The sequence below is a fragment of the Sciurus carolinensis genome, chromosome 14, assembly GCF_902686445.1.
Source record: "Sciurus carolinensis chromosome 14, mSciCar1.2, whole genome shotgun sequence".
Classification (NCBI taxonomy): domain Eukaryota; kingdom Metazoa; phylum Chordata; class Mammalia; order Rodentia; family Sciuridae; genus Sciurus; species Sciurus carolinensis.
The window spans coordinates 3,116,647-3,133,311 of record NC_062226.1 but is presented as its reverse complement, the minus strand read 5'-3'; the positions used below and the strand labels follow the sequence as shown (position 1 = coordinate 3,133,311).

Below are 16,665 nucleotides of genomic sequence, written 5' to 3'. Positions count from 1 at the left end.
AGATTGGAAAGAAACAGTAAAAATGCAGGGTGCCAGGTGCTCTCTGGCTCTTTCATGGTTACATGGGAGTGGACTGCTTCTTCAGTCACTGCGGCATTGAAAAAACTCTTTTAAGTTAGCCCTGCAAGCAAGAAAATGAAACACTGTTGAAAAGCTAGCTCGCTGGCCTGCCTTAAACAGATAGCCATTAAGAGACAAATACTTGCCTGGTCACTTAAAAAACCACACTTGAATGCTGGAACATGAACTGTCTTAATAATGATTTAGATTCCCTCATGACAATTTCTGCTGGGATTCCTCTGTGCAGTGCAAGCGGCGTGAAAGGCAAGGGCTTGCTTTCCTCCCCCAGAGCTACAGTGCCCCTGATTTTAGAACCCGGAGAGGTGTCTCGGGATTTTAGAATCCGCAAAGGTGGGCCACCTCGTGGTGGCTGAAGACACCCCCATCTTTAGAGGACTCTGCCGAGCAGAGATGGACCATGCTGGCCCTTTGAGGAAAAACAAAAACTCTTTTTTGGTCAGAAAGGTCAAATCTCTCCAAGATAGCGCACGAGGACACAGCAGGAAATAAGGACAAAATGTGCGCCAGGGTGGGACCCATCTCCCCTCGACGGGATCAGGCCTGCTGTTATTTTATTTATAATATAGACTCATCACTTCATTAGCTTGCCATCTCGTCTCTCTAATGTACCGCTTTTAAAGGAGAATTAGCTCTTGTTTCATGCAGGGAGCACATCAAAGAAAACATTAGCATAAAGGACAGGAAGACAGAGCCGGGCACATCAGCAATTTCCAGCCGAGTGGGGCTGGGTAATTTGACCTGTTCATTACATCTGGGCTCGAATCCTAATTGACACGCATGTATACCTTAATTAGAGTGGCATACGATTTCTCGATCTCATCGGTGTGTATATATACATACTTGTAGGTATGTATATATAATTTGGGGTCAAAGGAACTGCAGTTTCAGTGTCCAGTTACCTGGAGAGGCGGACCACTTACCACAAGCTGAGAAAGACGTTGGTCTGTTTTCCCTGTGTCTAGAGTGTGCCTTGTCATAGCTAAATTAGGTCAGATATGAAAACGTGCCCTGAGTGATCCTCGCTCAGGAACGGCTCCAATCAATTAAGCTAATCCTTGGCTAATGTGATTTACCTGCAACAGCTGTGGAGTGACAAGGGCCAATAATGACATTCTTTCCCAGCTAATATACCACTTGGCCTTAAGAGCACAGGGTCTAGGACCCCAGCTTCCAAACCAGATTGACAGGTTCAGGAGTCCATCTGTGCTCAGGTGGAGGCTCAAGCCCGCCCCTTCCAGCTGCCGTGCCAAACCAGGGCCAGGTGGGTTCCTTGCTCCCACTGGCTGCAGCGGGCAAGGCCTGCCACACTCCTCCAGGCCATGTCAAACTTCCATGGGGACAGGGGCAAGTGAGCCCAGCTGAAGAGGGACAGAGGAGGAGGACACACGTACCTTGAACTGCCTAGCCAGGTGCTGCTTGTGACTCTCCTCCACCTGCTTGAACTTGGACTCCAGGCCTTTCATTTGGTTCTCCATCTTCTCCACGTACTGCAAGTCTCTCTGAGTCCTCCTGTCCAAGACCTCGATGGATTGAGACATGTTCTGCACCTGTCAAGAGGACAACAGGTTCAAGCAGGAGCTGCGGCAGGTACCGCTCGATCTCCTTTGCCTGCTCACCCGCCACGCTGACCTTTCCCATGCAGCAACCACCCTGGGGGCCAGAGTGGCCCATGCATGATTTACTAGCTAATCACCAGCATCAGGACTGTTAGGCCCAGGAGCTCTCCAAACACGGCAAGTCAGCCGCATCCCAGCCCGGCTCTTGCAACCAGGGACGCAGGTCAGGGCGGGAGCTGGCTGCTCACCGGTCCGAGCTCCAGGCACCAGCGGTGCGGCATTCATCTTTCCGGGGGTGGGGGTTGTTGCCATTCTCTTTAGGTGGCAGGATGATATCCGTCAGGCACACATAAACAGCAACAGAGATGAACAGCCTCGTTGGGCTGCCCCGCCCCCAGGCATAAATCCCCTTCCTCTGAAATCTTTCAGAGCGCCTGGCTGAGGCTGCTGGCTAAGTGCAGGGGGAAGGAACAAGGGAGCCGCCACTCTCCCCAACTCGGCACCGAGCCTTCCCCCATCCCACCCACCATCCATCACACCCCACAATATCATAGGTAGATGACTGCTCGGCAAACACGCACGTTCAGAACATAGAGTCAGGAATCAATCACCCAGCAAATGAAGAATCGCTGTTTTACACCTCTACAGGCAGATCTGAATTGAGTCTAGCCTCGAGATGGGACTTTAATATTCAACAGGATTCCAGAGAGCTTAAAAGAAAAACAGTTTTAGTACAGCCACCTGCCAGCGCATCTCATCTCCAGGAAGCAGGCCTGTGTGCAGATGCGGCCGGGGCGCTGGGGAGGCGGGATGAGCCGAGGACCCCAGTGGTGTCGGGTCTTTTTCTCAGAATCTGTTCCAATCACCAATTATGACGGAGGAAGCGGCCTCCGTAACAGCAACTCTTCATTTCTGTGTTTTTGCTGAATTTGAAAATACTTTCCCTTCTAGGAACAAAACCATTTGGGTATGAGGCTGAGCTTTGCCTGGTCGGGATCAGAATGGAGGACGGTGGGGTTCCCCCCTCTGACTGTAAATCCTCCATACCAGCAAATAAAGCAGAATTAAAAGAGCAAGGAAGCTGCTGCCTCAGTGGGAGGAAGACGGATGTTGCCCTCTCCCCGCCTGAAAACGCATGGGATGCCCTGGCCCCTCATTTGAGAGTAACAGGCCCAAATTTGCTTTAACATTTCAAGTGGGCAACACGCCATGTGGGGCTGACCTTGGCTCCCTCTTTGGGGGGCTGAAATACATTTGCTCTGACGTCTCCTCTCCCTGCCTCTCCTGTCCTGCTCTGTCACTTTGAATAACTGCAGTTGTGGTCTGGTTTTGTTCCCCCTCGGAGATCCAGCCCAAGGGTCCGCCTCCAGGGAGACTTCCCTGAAGGCTAAGTTCAAGCAGACTGGCCCCGCTGTACCTCCCGGGGCAGGCCGCATGGAAACAGTGCCTGCTGGTGGCAAGTCACACAGCTGCCTGGTTTACCTGTAAGAAATCCATGGTAAGAAACCCACCGAGGGCGGGGACTAGCCTCGTCCACCCCTGCAGCCCCAGCATAAGACCACTATCCCCAGGGCAAGGAGCCTGCAGCCAGCGGTGGGATGGGAGGCGGGGCGCGCTTCCCACAGCCAGGGCCAAGGGCACACTGTGCGCAGGGGAGGCTGCCCTGCTCGCACTACCCAGTGGCCTGGGCAGGAGGTCACAACGTGCAGAGGGCTTTCTGTCTCCCAGAGGAGGAATGTGCTGGACAGATTTTAAAATTTAAAGATTAGACTTGAAACTTAAAATACGAAATAAAAAGATGCCAAGCTACTCAGCCGCCTTAAAACAAACTAAGCTCTTGAGCGCCGAATGCATGCTCTTGGGCCAAGGGACCCGCCCGTCTTCCCTCACTCAGAGCCTGTGTCCAGCTCCTCCTCCAGGAGGTGACCCTGAGAAGACCCCTGCAGGCTCAAGGTCAGGAAGCCATCCTAAGCCCTAGCCAGGGTGGCAGCAGGTGCTAAGAAGTGGGGGAGGGGCTGTCTCGGGATGCCAGGTACACCTGGCCTCCTGAGCATGACTAATCGCTGGTGTTTACTGAACATCGTCCATGTTCCAGGACTGGACTGAGCCTATTCATTATTCATCTCATTTGAGCTTTCCAAAACCCCAGGAGGTGACGTATTCCAAATCCCATTTTACATACACAGAGACCAAGGCTCAGAGAAGTGCAGCACCTCACTACTGCCACATAGGGAGTTAAGACTGAAGGACTGGACTCCAAAGCCTCTGCTCCCAAACTCAGAGCAACGTGCTCTACAAAGAGAACAGTCCCCGCCCCTGGCCTGGCTGCCCAGGACCGTGGTAAGGCTCTCCAGGCATCCTGATGCCCACCCCACACACGTACTCCAGGCCAGAGGAAAGCAGACTGTCCAAGTGTAGGGCCCAGGACGCTGCACCTGGGTCATTTCGGGTGAGTCTTAACACAAAGCCCAGCTGCAGGGTCTTGGAACTAGCTGGAAAGTGCTCAGCTGTGCCCCAGCCCATGGGCAGAGCACAGGACCTGGGGATTCTGGAGCCTGCTCCCCTGTTCTCCAAGGGGGGCTCTGCCTGAGCCTTGCCCTGCCCTTCCCCCTGGGCCAGAGAGGAAAAGAGAACGGGAGACCTGCACAGGTCAGGGGGCAGCGGGAGCCCGGGAAGGCGCAGGCTGGCTGCCTCTGAATGAAGCGTGCCCTCATGAGCTGGGCCTCTTCCACCAGTGGCTCACAGCTGCCCGAAATAGAGTGCCCGCACGCACGGAATGGGGCTTTAAATTTTTAAGCAGTAACGTTGTGGCCTGCGCGGAAGAAAGGAAGGCTCTGCGGCCTCACTCCCAGGGGCTCACAGAGCTTTCTGGAACCCATTTCCCAGCTATCTGCTCTGCCAGCAGGCATCTCCTCCCAGGGGCTCCCTGCCCTGCCCCACAGTCCCAGGCCCCCACGCCCCGCCTCCCTCCTCAACAGCCTGAATAATTAAAGGCACAGCTGGGCTCCAGTCTAGTTTGGTGTTAATAAATGTTTGTGGAATCTGTTCAGCGCATTTTACTTTAACTCTTCTCAAGTGACTTACGAAGGTGGGTAAAAGTGGCAGAAAAATGTGCTCTACTTCTTCAAGGTGAGGGTGCACTGGCACGGAGATGTTTCCACAGCACACGGTGCCCTGTCCCTTCCAGAGGGCACTAGGGCCAGGGACAGGTAGTGACTCGAGTCCTCAGAGCCCACAGAGCTAGGAAACCCTGTGAGTCGCCACCGCCCTCCCTTGGAGAAAGGAGGCTCACTGTTGGCTGTGGAGGGAGGGGCCCGGGTGAGTGGTAGGGCCTGGTCCCAGTGGGGTGAGGCTGGCATCCCTCCCCAGTGTGGAGGTGGCAAAGGCGGTGGCTGTTCTCAGAGCTCAGGGCCTGGGCCCCTGACTCAGAGGACCACGCTCCACAGACCTGTTCTCTATCCCGGGCTGATGCCTGTTCTGGAAAGTCCAAGACTCTTCTGCGTGGAAACCCGTGTGTGTGTGGTTCTACTCTGGAAGCAGGGGAAGGACACCTGATCTGCAGGTGTCACATAGAAACACCTGCTCTTCCTGGGGAGGGAGGGCCTGGGCACAGAGGACCTTCTGCTTCTCTTGCTTCCCTTAGGAGCTCTGGGGAGGCCCAGGACTTGGTCCTTGTCTGCAAGGAGTCTGCAGAAGAAGGCGCACACTGAGAAGGGAGCTGGGCCGGGTGACAGGTGGCTCCCCTGCTAACTAGCTGTGTGGCCTGGGGCAAGTCAGTCCTCATGGGACCTGAGTTTTCCCTTCTGGAAATGGTGTGAAAGATTCCACTAGCTCCATGTGGCTCTTTGAAGATAGAGTGAAATAATGGAGTCAAAACACGTAAGCAGACCACGCATTGCCGTTTCCCTATGGTACGAGGGTGACAATGAGCCTGGACCAGCCAGGTCGGATCACTCAAAGGCAAAGACCCTGTCCTGTAAAACTCAAATGACCGTGAATTCCTAGGCCCAAGAGAGCTGCCTGCTCCGTGGCAGCTGTAAGCCTTCTGCACTGTGGATAATGAGCATCACTCAGAGAGAGGCTGTGAGGCGGGGGCCTTCGTGCCCTCACTAAGCCCCCAGGCCATAGCGCCTTCCTGCCAGCAGCCTGGGAACGCGCTGGGTTCCCAATCCATGGGACCAGGAAGCTGAGTACTCATCTCCTCCCAGGCCACCCTTGGAGTCTCCATCCACCTGCTTATCCATCCATCCATTCACAAATACTTTGAGCAGGGACATGCTAGGAAGTGTCTGGGTGGACCCCGCGGGCTGGCCAGGCCTTGGCACCCGGGGCACCCTGCGCCCACACAAGCGCCCACACACTCCCAAGGCAGGACTCACCTTCTCCAGGAGCTGCCTCAGTTGTTTCGTGCGGGCGTCCCGTGAACACATGGTCTGCTGGGGGGCGACCACTGTGCAGATACATCTGCCCTCGCTGTCCTGGGCAGAGCTGTACACCTGCCAGCTCTCCTCAGGGTTGGTGGGCAACACCTGGGGTGCAGGCGAGGCAAGAGGGCAGGGAGGAGAGAAAGGGAGAACAGTCAGGCATGGGAGGTCACACCCAAGGAGACTGTCCACAGCCAACCCCAGGGAAGAGGCGCGAGGGCCCCGTGGAGAGAAAGGGGTGCTTAGGAACAAAGAGACATGGGCTTCCCACCAGGCTGCCCAGGGCTGAAGGAAGCCAAAGAAACATGACTCTTCAAAGTTTTAAAATATAAGTTCAACCAGAGGGATGCTTGGAGTTTTGACATCTGACCACACTGAGGCTCAGGTAAATGGGAGGGGCGATCGAATGCAAGGAACTGCATGAGGGCAAGGTGGGGAAACAGGGCACTGGATGACTCACAGAAGTCAGACGCCCTCCCCTCCCTGCAAGGAAGCGGAGTGGCTGGCACAGCCGGGCCCTGCTCTGCAGCTCCTGACACCTGCAGACAAGTACCCTGAGCCACAGCCCCAGATCCAGGTGTGGACTAACCCAGAGCCACCACAGCCCTGAGCCACAGCACCTTCCTGCCCGCAGCCTGGCAAATACTGGGCTCCCAACTCCACACCGCTCCCACCCACAAGCCATGTGGTGGATGTCACCAAACTGATATGTCCTGCAACAGTCACCCCACTTCAGTCCTGAGGTTTGCCCAGAGACCACCAAAACACCAGATCTGTGCATGGCTGGTCTCACCTTGCAGTTCAGCTCAGGTGATCCTGACCTCCAGGTACACAGGGTGGACAGCAGGCCCCAGACACCCTGAATGTTCCCTCACCCTTTGTCCTGCTGCTGGACCCTGAAGCCTACCCACTGTCTCCAAGCAGATCCCCAGCACCCCAGTCACCTCCCTGCTATTTTTAGATGATGGCGGGAGGGGAGCTGGGAGGGGAGGATCCATGGTAGTGATATATTACACTTCATTCATGTCCAGCCCCAGGGCGGGGAACCGTCAGTGTGGAGGAAAACACTGCAATTTTCAAACAGCAGGTGCAAGGGTCTCAGGTGGAGGTCACACCACAGAGACCTTCGGGAAGACTGGGCCTCTGAAAGCAAAGCAGGAGGGGAGAGAGCCTCGCGTCCTTCACCTCTCCTTTCCACTTAGAGGGCACGGGCCAGGGCTGGCCCTGGGCCTTGAGGGCCCCTGTCTGGTGGGTGGTTCCAGCTCAGCTTGCTCTAGCCACCATGGAAGTCGGCCGGGACCAGAAGGGCCAGGCCACTGCCCTCCCTCCTTGCTCCAGATGAGGAGCTATTTCAGAGGCCAGGAGGGGGGGTGAGCGAGGTCTGGGGGCACACTCACACAGCAGGCTCTCACGGCCCACCGGCCCCACTGCACCCTCCTCCCAGAGGACCCCATGAGCCTTCCTAAGGGGATGAGGAGAGAAGGGTGCCCTGGGACTTTGGAGAGGGCACGAGTAGCTCCCGACCTGGGGCCCACTCCCGACTGCTCCATTCCAGCTTTTACAAAGTAGGGCGGGCTGTGTCCTGGCCGGACCAAGCCCGGACTGGGGTCTGGCGTCCTCTCCACCCTTTACTTGCTGAGTGACCTTGGACAAGTCCCCAAGTCCCCAGTCCCAGTTTCCTAAGCTTTTTGATGAGGGGTTTTTCATCAGCGAGGGAGGACTCCAGCCTGGAAACCCTTGAGCAGGGTCCCCATCTCCTCCAGGGAAGGCAGGGTCGCCCTGGGTGTCAGAGCGCATGGGAGCCCCAGCGCAGAGGGGCGGGTTCCGGACCCTGTCCTTGCCCCTGCGCGCGGTCCCCCGCTGCCTCCGCAGACGACCCTGTCCCGCGGGGCGCCCGCCCAGTCCGGGGCTCGGACGCAGGAGGTGGCTGGGGAAGGAGGGGGCCGCGAAGGCGGGCGCGGGCGCACTTACGCCGGTGCTGCGGTCGAGCGTCCCGCCGCTGGCCGCCGAGAGCTTGGTGGTGTTGAGGCCCACCAGCGAGGGCAGCGTCTGGGACATCCAGTTGGTGATCATGGCCATGGTGCTCAGCACAACCCCGATCTTGAGCAGCGGCACCGACATCGCGCCTCAAGTCGCCTCCTGCGCCCGCGCCGCGCTGGCGCCGGCTCCGGCTCCCGCGCCCGGGCAGCTTCAGGCGGCGGGCACCGCGGCGGGCAGGGGCGCCCGGCCGCGTCCCTGCGCCCCCTCCGCCCGCCGCCGCCCGCCCGCCGCCGCCGCCGCCGCCCCGCGCGCCCCGGCCATCGCCGCGCCGCCCCCGGCGCTGGGAGGGTGGCCAACGCCTGACTGCCGCGCGCTGCCCGCCCGCTGCCCGCTGCCCGCTGCCGGCGCGTCTCTCCGCGCTCCGCCGCCGAGAAGGGCCACCGGGCTCTGAGCGCCGCGCGGGCTGCGCGCGGGGGCCGCGGCCGGGAGGCGGGGACACGGCCGGGCGGCGGCCGACGCAATCTGCCCAGGAAATGGGTGGATTTTTCCTCTGCGCTCCGGCTCCCCGCCGCCCCCTGGCTGCTGGCAGCGAGGTTTACAAACCCCAGTCGGCCAAAGAGTTGGGGTGACTCGGGAGGACAGACGAAACTCCGCCCCCGAATCATAAAAAATCCGGAGAGGCGGCCAACCGCTGTCCACCGGGCCCCGCACTCTCGCGCACCCTCTCGGCCAGCCCAGCTGTGGCGACCGCTCCAACCTCCTCCCCAGAGGCAAGGTTGGAGTGTGCCGCCCCTGCTGCAGGGGCTCCTTGGCAAGTGGGTGGAGAGTCTGGGCCGCCAGAACCCCAGCTGAAGGGGGAGCTCCCTGACCTGGGGGGGCTCTCCAGCAACAGGGAGGGAGCAGAGGTGCACAGGGAAAGACGCTCCTCAGGCAGCCGTGGAGCCCAGGGGTCTTGGGAGGAAAGGACTTAAGTGGCAATCCCTAGCAGTGACCACCACCATGGGTTTCTGGTAGGGTCGAGGCTGGGAGTGGGCGTGTGTGCCCTGCTGCGCGCAGGAGTGGGGGGGGGGAGGCAAGTGTGCCCACCTCGGGAGCTGCTATAGATTTGGGGCTGAGGAGTCCGAGGCGTTAAAAACACACCCATGAGTGCGTGTAGGTGTGGAAGGGACCTGTGCTGCCGCTGTGGGGCGTGGGTGCCCCTCCCAGGAGCCTGCACGCCCTGGCGCCTGGGCTGGGGCAGAGCAGGCTGGCACAAGCTACCTTCTCTTCCCAGCCCTCTGCAGTGCCCAGGACACGTGTAAGTCTCATCGGAAGCGGTCTGACTGGGTCAAACACCTTAATAGGGCTTTTGAATTTGCAGCAGGCTTCTAATCTGAGATGAAAGCCGCTTCCTTCAGGCCCTCCATTAAGCTTTCCTGGCCGTTCGGGAAGGAAAGAATCCCCCAGATCACTTGCTACACTCTTTTCTGCCTGGGTGAGAGTTAATCTCCCTTCCAGGATGGGGATTTGAAGGAGGGCGGCAGGGACAGAAGGAGCCACCTCCCTGGTGACTGCCTAAAAGGGACACAGCACCTTCTTGGGACTTGTCTCTCTATCTGCTCGGTGCCGATTTGAAGAGAGGACTTCAGTGACAGCCAAAGCGATTCTGGCCTGAGCACTGGGTGTGCAGCCTGCTGGTCAAAGAAGTCCCTCTGATTTGTTTTTCTGGTTAATGCATGGCACTGGTGGCAGCAGGCTGGGTTGGGTGCCAGCAAGTTCTAACTGTTGGAGAGGGGCGCCATCTCCCAGTGCAAGCTGGTACTGCAGGCTCTGCTCAGAACCAGGAGAGTCCAAGTCACACACTCAGTCACACCGGACTGATCTGCTGGAGTGTACTGATGCTCCACCCCCTTCTCTTGCCATGCATATTTGACACAGATTCAGAGCCACAAGCCGCATCTGCGCAAATCACTCACGTGGCTTTCCACTACAGAAGGACAAGGGCCACTTACTGTGTTGGAACAGCTCCTAACAGTCCAGTCCAATCCAGGAAACTCAGGTCACTTCAGAAGCCACAGACATTTATACCAACCAAGAGCAAGCTACAAGGACAGCATGTCGTAAGCCCCAGACAGAAGCAACACAAAGCCAACCATGGTGGTCCTGGGCACTTTCCACATCAGGCACCGCGGAACACCTTCTCTGCCACCTAACGTGCAGATGTTCCTGCTGCAAGAGGCCTCTTAGATTGTTCACTCTGTGTGCAGACTCTGGACCCAGATGATCTGGGCTTTCATGAGCCTGGCTCTGCCAGTGACTGGCTGTGAGACAGTGGCCTGCATCTGTAAAATGGGTTTAATCGTAGCAACTTTCCTCTGAGAGGCATTATTAGGGCAGGAAGAAGCCTGGGAGCCAATGAAGGTGATAGTCATCATCACCCACCCAAAACAGGGTCGGAGAGGACCTCTGTCCAGCGACTTGTGCTTAAGCAGAGAGCAGAGCTGGGATTAGAAGTGATGGGTGATGCCCCATGCGCCTGTCAAATCTCTCAAGAGCTGCTATCAGCTAAAGACTGAGCAGAGGTGCTGCTGGAACACAGGTACTACTGACTATGAAAATAACCCCCACACCCGCGAGCTCCATGCCTAGACTCGTGGGTACAGATAATCATCATGGTCATCACCGTTTCCTGATTTTGAAGAACCCTGACTTGGTTTTATGTCAGCTATGTCCTGCTAGGATTTACCGTTGGAACTTGGAAGAACACTTAACCTGGCAGGCTGCTGCACCAAGGAGTCCAGATAGTGACCCCCCAGGAATGACGGGCAGCCCTCGGCGCCATGGTGCAGGGGCTTTCTCTGACCCTCTCGGGGCAGGCATTTGGGGTGTGGCCTGGAGATTCGAGCCCCGATCATTTTTCTGCCCTCACTGTCATGTTGGGGAGCCAAAGGGCACAGGGCTCCCCAAAGCATGGCTGAGCGTTCTTCTGAAATGCAACTCAGGTGGCTCAACCTGAGCTTGCCACTAGGATCCAGGCCTTGGAATTCCCAAGAACTAAGCTGATCCAGGAGGTGGAGGGATTTGAGAGCTGTGGGAAGCAAAGCTGACCCTCGTCCTCTCTGATGGCTTTCAACCCCGGCGTCCGCTCTGCACCATTTGTCTGTTTACAGAGAACTCAGCAGACACCTGCTTCTCATCCCCATGGAAAGGTGGATAGGACAGTGTGCAGGGGACACAGCACTGGCCTTCCCCCTGCACCTGCCCCTGACCCACGCTCACCTGCACCCTACCTGCCCTGGCCTGCATCCCACCTGCTCTGGCCTGCACCCCACCTGCTCTGGCCTGCACCTCACCTGCAGTCACCTGCACCCCACTGGCTCTAATGACCTAGGAGTTTCACACAAGTCACTCCTAACTCTTCCAATTCCAAACCAAAGTCCTGTCCAGCACCTTTATCTGTGATTTCCGCAGGGGTGACCACTGCTTTATGAGAGTCTCCAGGGAAACCTGGAGTGAAGGTAACAGATTCAGATGGCTAGGCAGCATTTGCAAAGGTGAGCCCAAGGCTGTTGAGGAGCAGAGGCATTGGCACCAAAGGGACCAGGGTGTCGCCAAGGCTGAATGCTCCTACGGGGATCAAACCCGTTTTCCACACAGCTGCCCTTGAAGCAAGGGCCTGCTTACGCTGCAACTGAACAGTCACGATAGTGATGAAGCAGGGCTGTGCCCAGACCACACTGGGGATTTGCCATGCATGACGCCATCTGACCCTTGCAGCCGCCCCCAGGGCTCTGCACTGCACAGAGGAGGAGTTTGAGCTTAGAAAAACAGGACCCATCCAAGGCCATGTGCAGGGCAGAGCACATGAACAGGGCAGTAGCTCTACCTCTCAGATGTCTCGGCCGTGAATCTAAGTTTCAGGGGTGGCATGACCGGCACGGGCATAGAAGCCCCACCCACCTGCACAATTCCAGGCTCCTAGGGATCCCCCCAAAGACACTTCGGCCAGAGCATTCCTTGGCCCTTGCCCACTATGGTAGTGCCTCGCAGGCCTTGACCTTGGCATGAATCCATCAGCACACTTGAAAACTAGAATGCCGTTTCTTCCCACAGCCCTGGGATTCACAGCTCTGAGGGTGAGGACGGAAGCGAAGCTGGGCACGGCTGCCCTGCTGGGCAGGAACACCTGGCCCGTTAGAGCCAGCTTGTGAGGCCCTCACAGTCAGAAAACTGAGGCCCACAGACGAGAACCTGCACAGGTCCCAGAGTCAGGAGCAGCGGCTTTGAGAGGAGCAGGCGTGTGGCCACTCCCTCCTGGCAGAGGGACACCCCCAGGGAACTAAAGCTGGATGCCCCTTCCCATTTAAAATCTGCTTCTTCCTCTCAGGCGACGTGTGCCGTTTGAGGGAGCCAGGAGAGAGGAAAGCGCCAGAGAGAGAGGGAGTGGGGGCGAGGGGCAGCCGCTGGAGACGGCTCCCCGTCGATGCCCACTCTGCAGTGTATCTGGGCCGGTCATCAGTTCTCTGTCCCGGTGGAGCTGCCTGCCACACCCTGCCTTCCCTCCCCGGCACGTTCCACGCTGCTTTCATAAACGTTGCCTCAGACAGGCCAAGTGCAGATGGTGGGAAGCCACACTCTGCTCCCCCAGCTGCCCAAGAGAAATGGGTCGAATCCTGGGAGTGGCTTTGAAGAGCACCGGGCGGTGTTTCAGTAGGCACGTCACCCTCTGGGCTGCACTGTGATCTCTGGGGCTCCATGAACATTACTGTTTCCTACTTCCCAGGGGACAGAACTCACCGTCACTAATTGAGAAGTAATGATCCAGGCCTGAATCAAAAGCTGATATCATCATGAAGCTGCCCGAGAGCCTGGGTGTGGTCCAGCTGAATGGTAGAAACACCCCGGCGTGCCACTCTCACTTGGAGCAGAGGACTCCAGGGCTGCTAGGCCTGGAGACGAGGCCTCTGCTCCCAGATGATACCTGCCTTCCAAGGCTGGTCTCCCAGGGAGCACACACTCCACCCTCTGCTGTTCAGGGCCCTTCTGTTGCTGGGCCTGAACTTGGCCTCAGCGACGTTCTTAGCAACCTCTACCAACGATGGATGCTGTCCCTGGGGAAACCTGGTTCTCTGATTCCCAGCATTGCTTATAGAAAATGGGACCCCTGACCCAATACAGGACCTTTCCCTGATGGCCTGAAATAACAGGAGCAGCTGCAGAGGCCAGGTGGCCCCAGGAACGGGAGGAAGGAGGGGCATGGGCACTTAGAATCTGAAAGCAGAATCAGTGCCGAGGGTTGTTCCCCCATTTCTTTGAGTCCTGCTGTGCTGCCTAAATGGAGCAGCACCTGGGAGCCAGTGAGTGAATCCTTTATGAAACACCTCGTTTCTTTATTCCAACTCTGACACCCAAAGCATCGTGGAAACTTGAGCAGGAGTCACCTTCCTTTCAGACCCAGCTGTGCACTGGGCACCTCTCTGTCCTCGAGGGCAGCATGCACCCACCCTCAAAAGTGCTGGCTGGGACAGCCAGCCAAACTGCTGCAGGTGGCCATCTGCACGGTGGTCACCTGCCCTGTCACCTGCCATCTCAACGTGAACAGAGCCAGGCACTCACCCTTTTCTGTCTCCTGCCTCAGATGCTTCAGCCTCAACTCTTCGCAGATCTTAAGTGGCATTGAACTGTACACAAGGAGCATTCAGGCCAAATCAGGGGTCAGAGTACACGAACTTATCTGTAGAACATGCAGGTAACTAAGCCCACATCCGCACACACCACTTAAGACCAGAGACGTCACTGTTACCAGCTACCAGCAGGACAGTGGTCATGAGCTTTCATGAGTGCAGAAGACCCCCAGATGTGAAGCCACAGCCGGGCTCAGGCCACAGGCAAACCGCGTGACACCTCTTCACTGCAGCGGGGCTGTCTTCCCTGGTGTGTGGGAAGATGCAGCAAATGGTGTGACCAGAACACCAGAGCATCGGCCGGCTGAGAGACTGGAAGAGGCTGCGTGCGCTCAGTGCATCTGTGCCCTACTCGTGACCTCCTGGATCTCAAGTCACCCAGCAAATGCTGGGACATTCAAGGCACAGGGCTTCTTCATGTGACCCTCTGCTTTTCACCTGAGAGCTGGTGGTGAGGACCTGAGTGTTCCCCCAGAGGTCTCTCCTCTTCCAGGGGTGACTTGGTCCTAGGTGGGGACGAGGAGACCATGACCTAGGGACTCCGATCACCACTGAATGAACCTTCTTCCCTGCCCTGCCCTGCCCTGTTTGGAAGCCAGTTCTGGGGGCAGCAGCAGGCAGAGCATCAGCCACACAGTCAGAAACTCAGCTGCACACGGCACCCAACAGGTCGACGTGACCCGGTGAGGCTGCAGGCACCCCTCTACCTGGCGCTTGGTGGTACTGAGCTGCTTTCTCTGTGGTTTATTCTTCTCTGTCTTATCAGGCCTAGACCCAGGTGTCTGAGGCGTCAGACAGGGCGGTGGCCGCAGGGCTGTCAGGGGGCAGGCTGCTCCCCTCCCCGCCTCGGCACCCTCACTTCCCAGATGAGGACAACCGGGTCTCTGGGGCTGTGGTTGTGTGGGATGACAGGCCTGTGGCGCAGCCTCCGGCATGGTGACACTCAGTGTCAGCGCCCGCAGGGCTGAGCTCTCAGAGCCTTATGCTCCCGGGGAGCTTCCTGTATGTGAAACAATCTGGAAGAAGTAGAGATGCCTTTTCACCTTTTGTTTTCCCTGCTGCATCGGGTTCCCTGCAAGGCTGTCAGGACTGCCCTGGTCACAGAGGCCACCTGCTGCTCTAGTGACCCCCTGGCAGCTGGTTTGGGTGGGAGCAGCGCCCAAAGCACATCTTTCAGAGTCGAAAATTGGCTCCTTTTCCCATCCACCCAGCTTGCAGTCGCCATGTATCTAATTCAGTTTAGCTAGTAATTAGTTTTGTATTACTTTACACGGTGATGTTAATACTGATTACAGGGCCTGATAACTTTAGTAATAAATACAACCCAAGGCAGAAAATTACCTTGCTTTTGATTGGGGAAGGCTGAAGTCAGGGAAATGAGAGGCAAATTGCTTTAGGAGATGAAGCGGCTGCCTTGTGTGCAGGATTTACAGTCAACGACCCCCTAGTGTCCCGGACCTCCTCACCACGGAGGCAGGCCTATGATATGAGCCTCCTGCCCCCTGGACCGTGCCTTGCCAGACAGAGGCCAACTCCAGGACAGAAAATGGATATGTTCAAAGGATCCTAAAATAACAGGGGTAGGAAAAGGTCCCAATTCTGCCCTAATTCCTCCTGGCACCCCTTGCAGCAGGCCCCACCCCCGCACGATCAGGGCAGAGGAAGGTCCAGAAGCGGCAGTGAGAGGGGTCTGGGTTTGCCACAGGACCACCAGCAGAGGCTTGGGCTCAGTCACAGCATGGGGCTGCTTTTCCTGCTCTTTTTGTGCAGGGGCGGGGTTGAGAGGTCCCCTGCTCAGGAACCGGCCACATGTGGGGATGAGAGGAGGTTCAGAGCAATGGGCCTCACGGGATCCGAGAGGCGAAGTCAGCATCACCTCCTGTCTCCTGCCCCGTCTACAGTCCTCTCTGAGTGCAGGCCAGGACTGGCCCATAGCTCCACAGAGGGCCCTAAGTGGCAAACAGCTCACTAAGCTCCAGGACCACTCAATAAAGCCTGAAGGCAAACAAGAGCCACAGCGACAGTTGCACTCAGAGACGTTCAACATGCACCACCAGCCTGGACCCCACCTGGTCATTGGCACGGGATGGTTATGGAAGGCCATGCTCGGCTGGGGTCCACTCCATGTTAAGACAACCCGACCCTCAACACACAGTGAGCGGCCAAGTGCTGGGGCACCAGTCGAGGTTCCCAGGCCCTTCCTTCCTCAGCAGAGACTTTTCCAGGGCCTGCCCTCCTCCTCCTCTTCCCCATCTTCCTGCCTGGGGCTCGTGCATGAACCCAGATGCAATGTAGGGACCCAGCTTGGACATACCCTTCTCCAGCTACCATGACAGCTTGCTCCCCACTCCCAGCCAGCACAGCGGTGCCAACGGCTCTTGGGTCACTTAATCGAATGATACAGCAGGGCCTTGGTCTTCCCACAAAATGTGTCGCCCCAGATGCCAGATGGCACGGGTTCGGAGCCACTCAGCATTGTAAGCCCAGATCTGACAGGGTTAAATCCAACCAGCTGGCAGTCACAGGAGGCTTGTTACAGGAAAGGGTGAGTGAGCAGATGCAAGAATGGGCTTGGGGCTTGCAGTCAGGAGGCACTTCGGAGACTCCTCCAGCTTGATCCTCCTTGTTTTGAAGAGTTGGGAGTTCAGGCTCAGAGGGGTTAAGAGCCCATGGCAAGATCACCCACAGCCCTGGTGGGTCTGGGGCAAGAACAAGAGGCCTGGGCTCAAGGTCATTGCCACTTCCCAGCCCCTCCCACAGCAGTACTCATAGGGGCCCTGTCTTCCCCTCAAGGGGAATCTGGGCGGGCTGCAGGGGGCCTGGAGGTTAGGGAGCCCAGCCCTACCTCACCTCCCCAGGACTGAGAGATCAGCTCCTCAGCACCCACTGGGAGGCTCGCGATGATGTCACTTCAGACGGCTTCCCAAGGAGCATGAAACGCCAGCCATTTATTGAAAATCA

The 16,665-nt window shown here is 57.4% G+C and overlaps 1 protein-coding gene across 2 annotated transcripts in view; it reads right to left on the bottom strand.

Moving 5' to 3' along the window:
* The window catches only part of Olfm1 (olfactomedin 1), a 36,821-nt gene that overhangs the window by 17,200 nt on the left and 2,956 nt on the right, over positions 1-16,665 (bottom strand). Inside the window, exons 1-3 of one of the 2 annotated variants that reach the window (XM_047525349.1) lie at positions 8,033-8,521; positions 6,017-6,166; positions 1,473-1,628 (exon numbers count right to left, since the gene is read on the bottom strand). In XM_047525349.1, the coding sequence (XP_047381305.1) occupies positions 1,473-1,628; positions 6,017-6,166; positions 8,033-8,182 (456 nt within the window). In that variant the 5' untranslated portion in view covers positions 8,183-8,521. Of the gene's footprint in view, positions 1-1,472; positions 1,629-6,016; positions 6,167-8,032; positions 8,522-16,665 lie in introns of those variants that run through there. The other variant, XM_047525350.1, reaches the window with a different exon arrangement.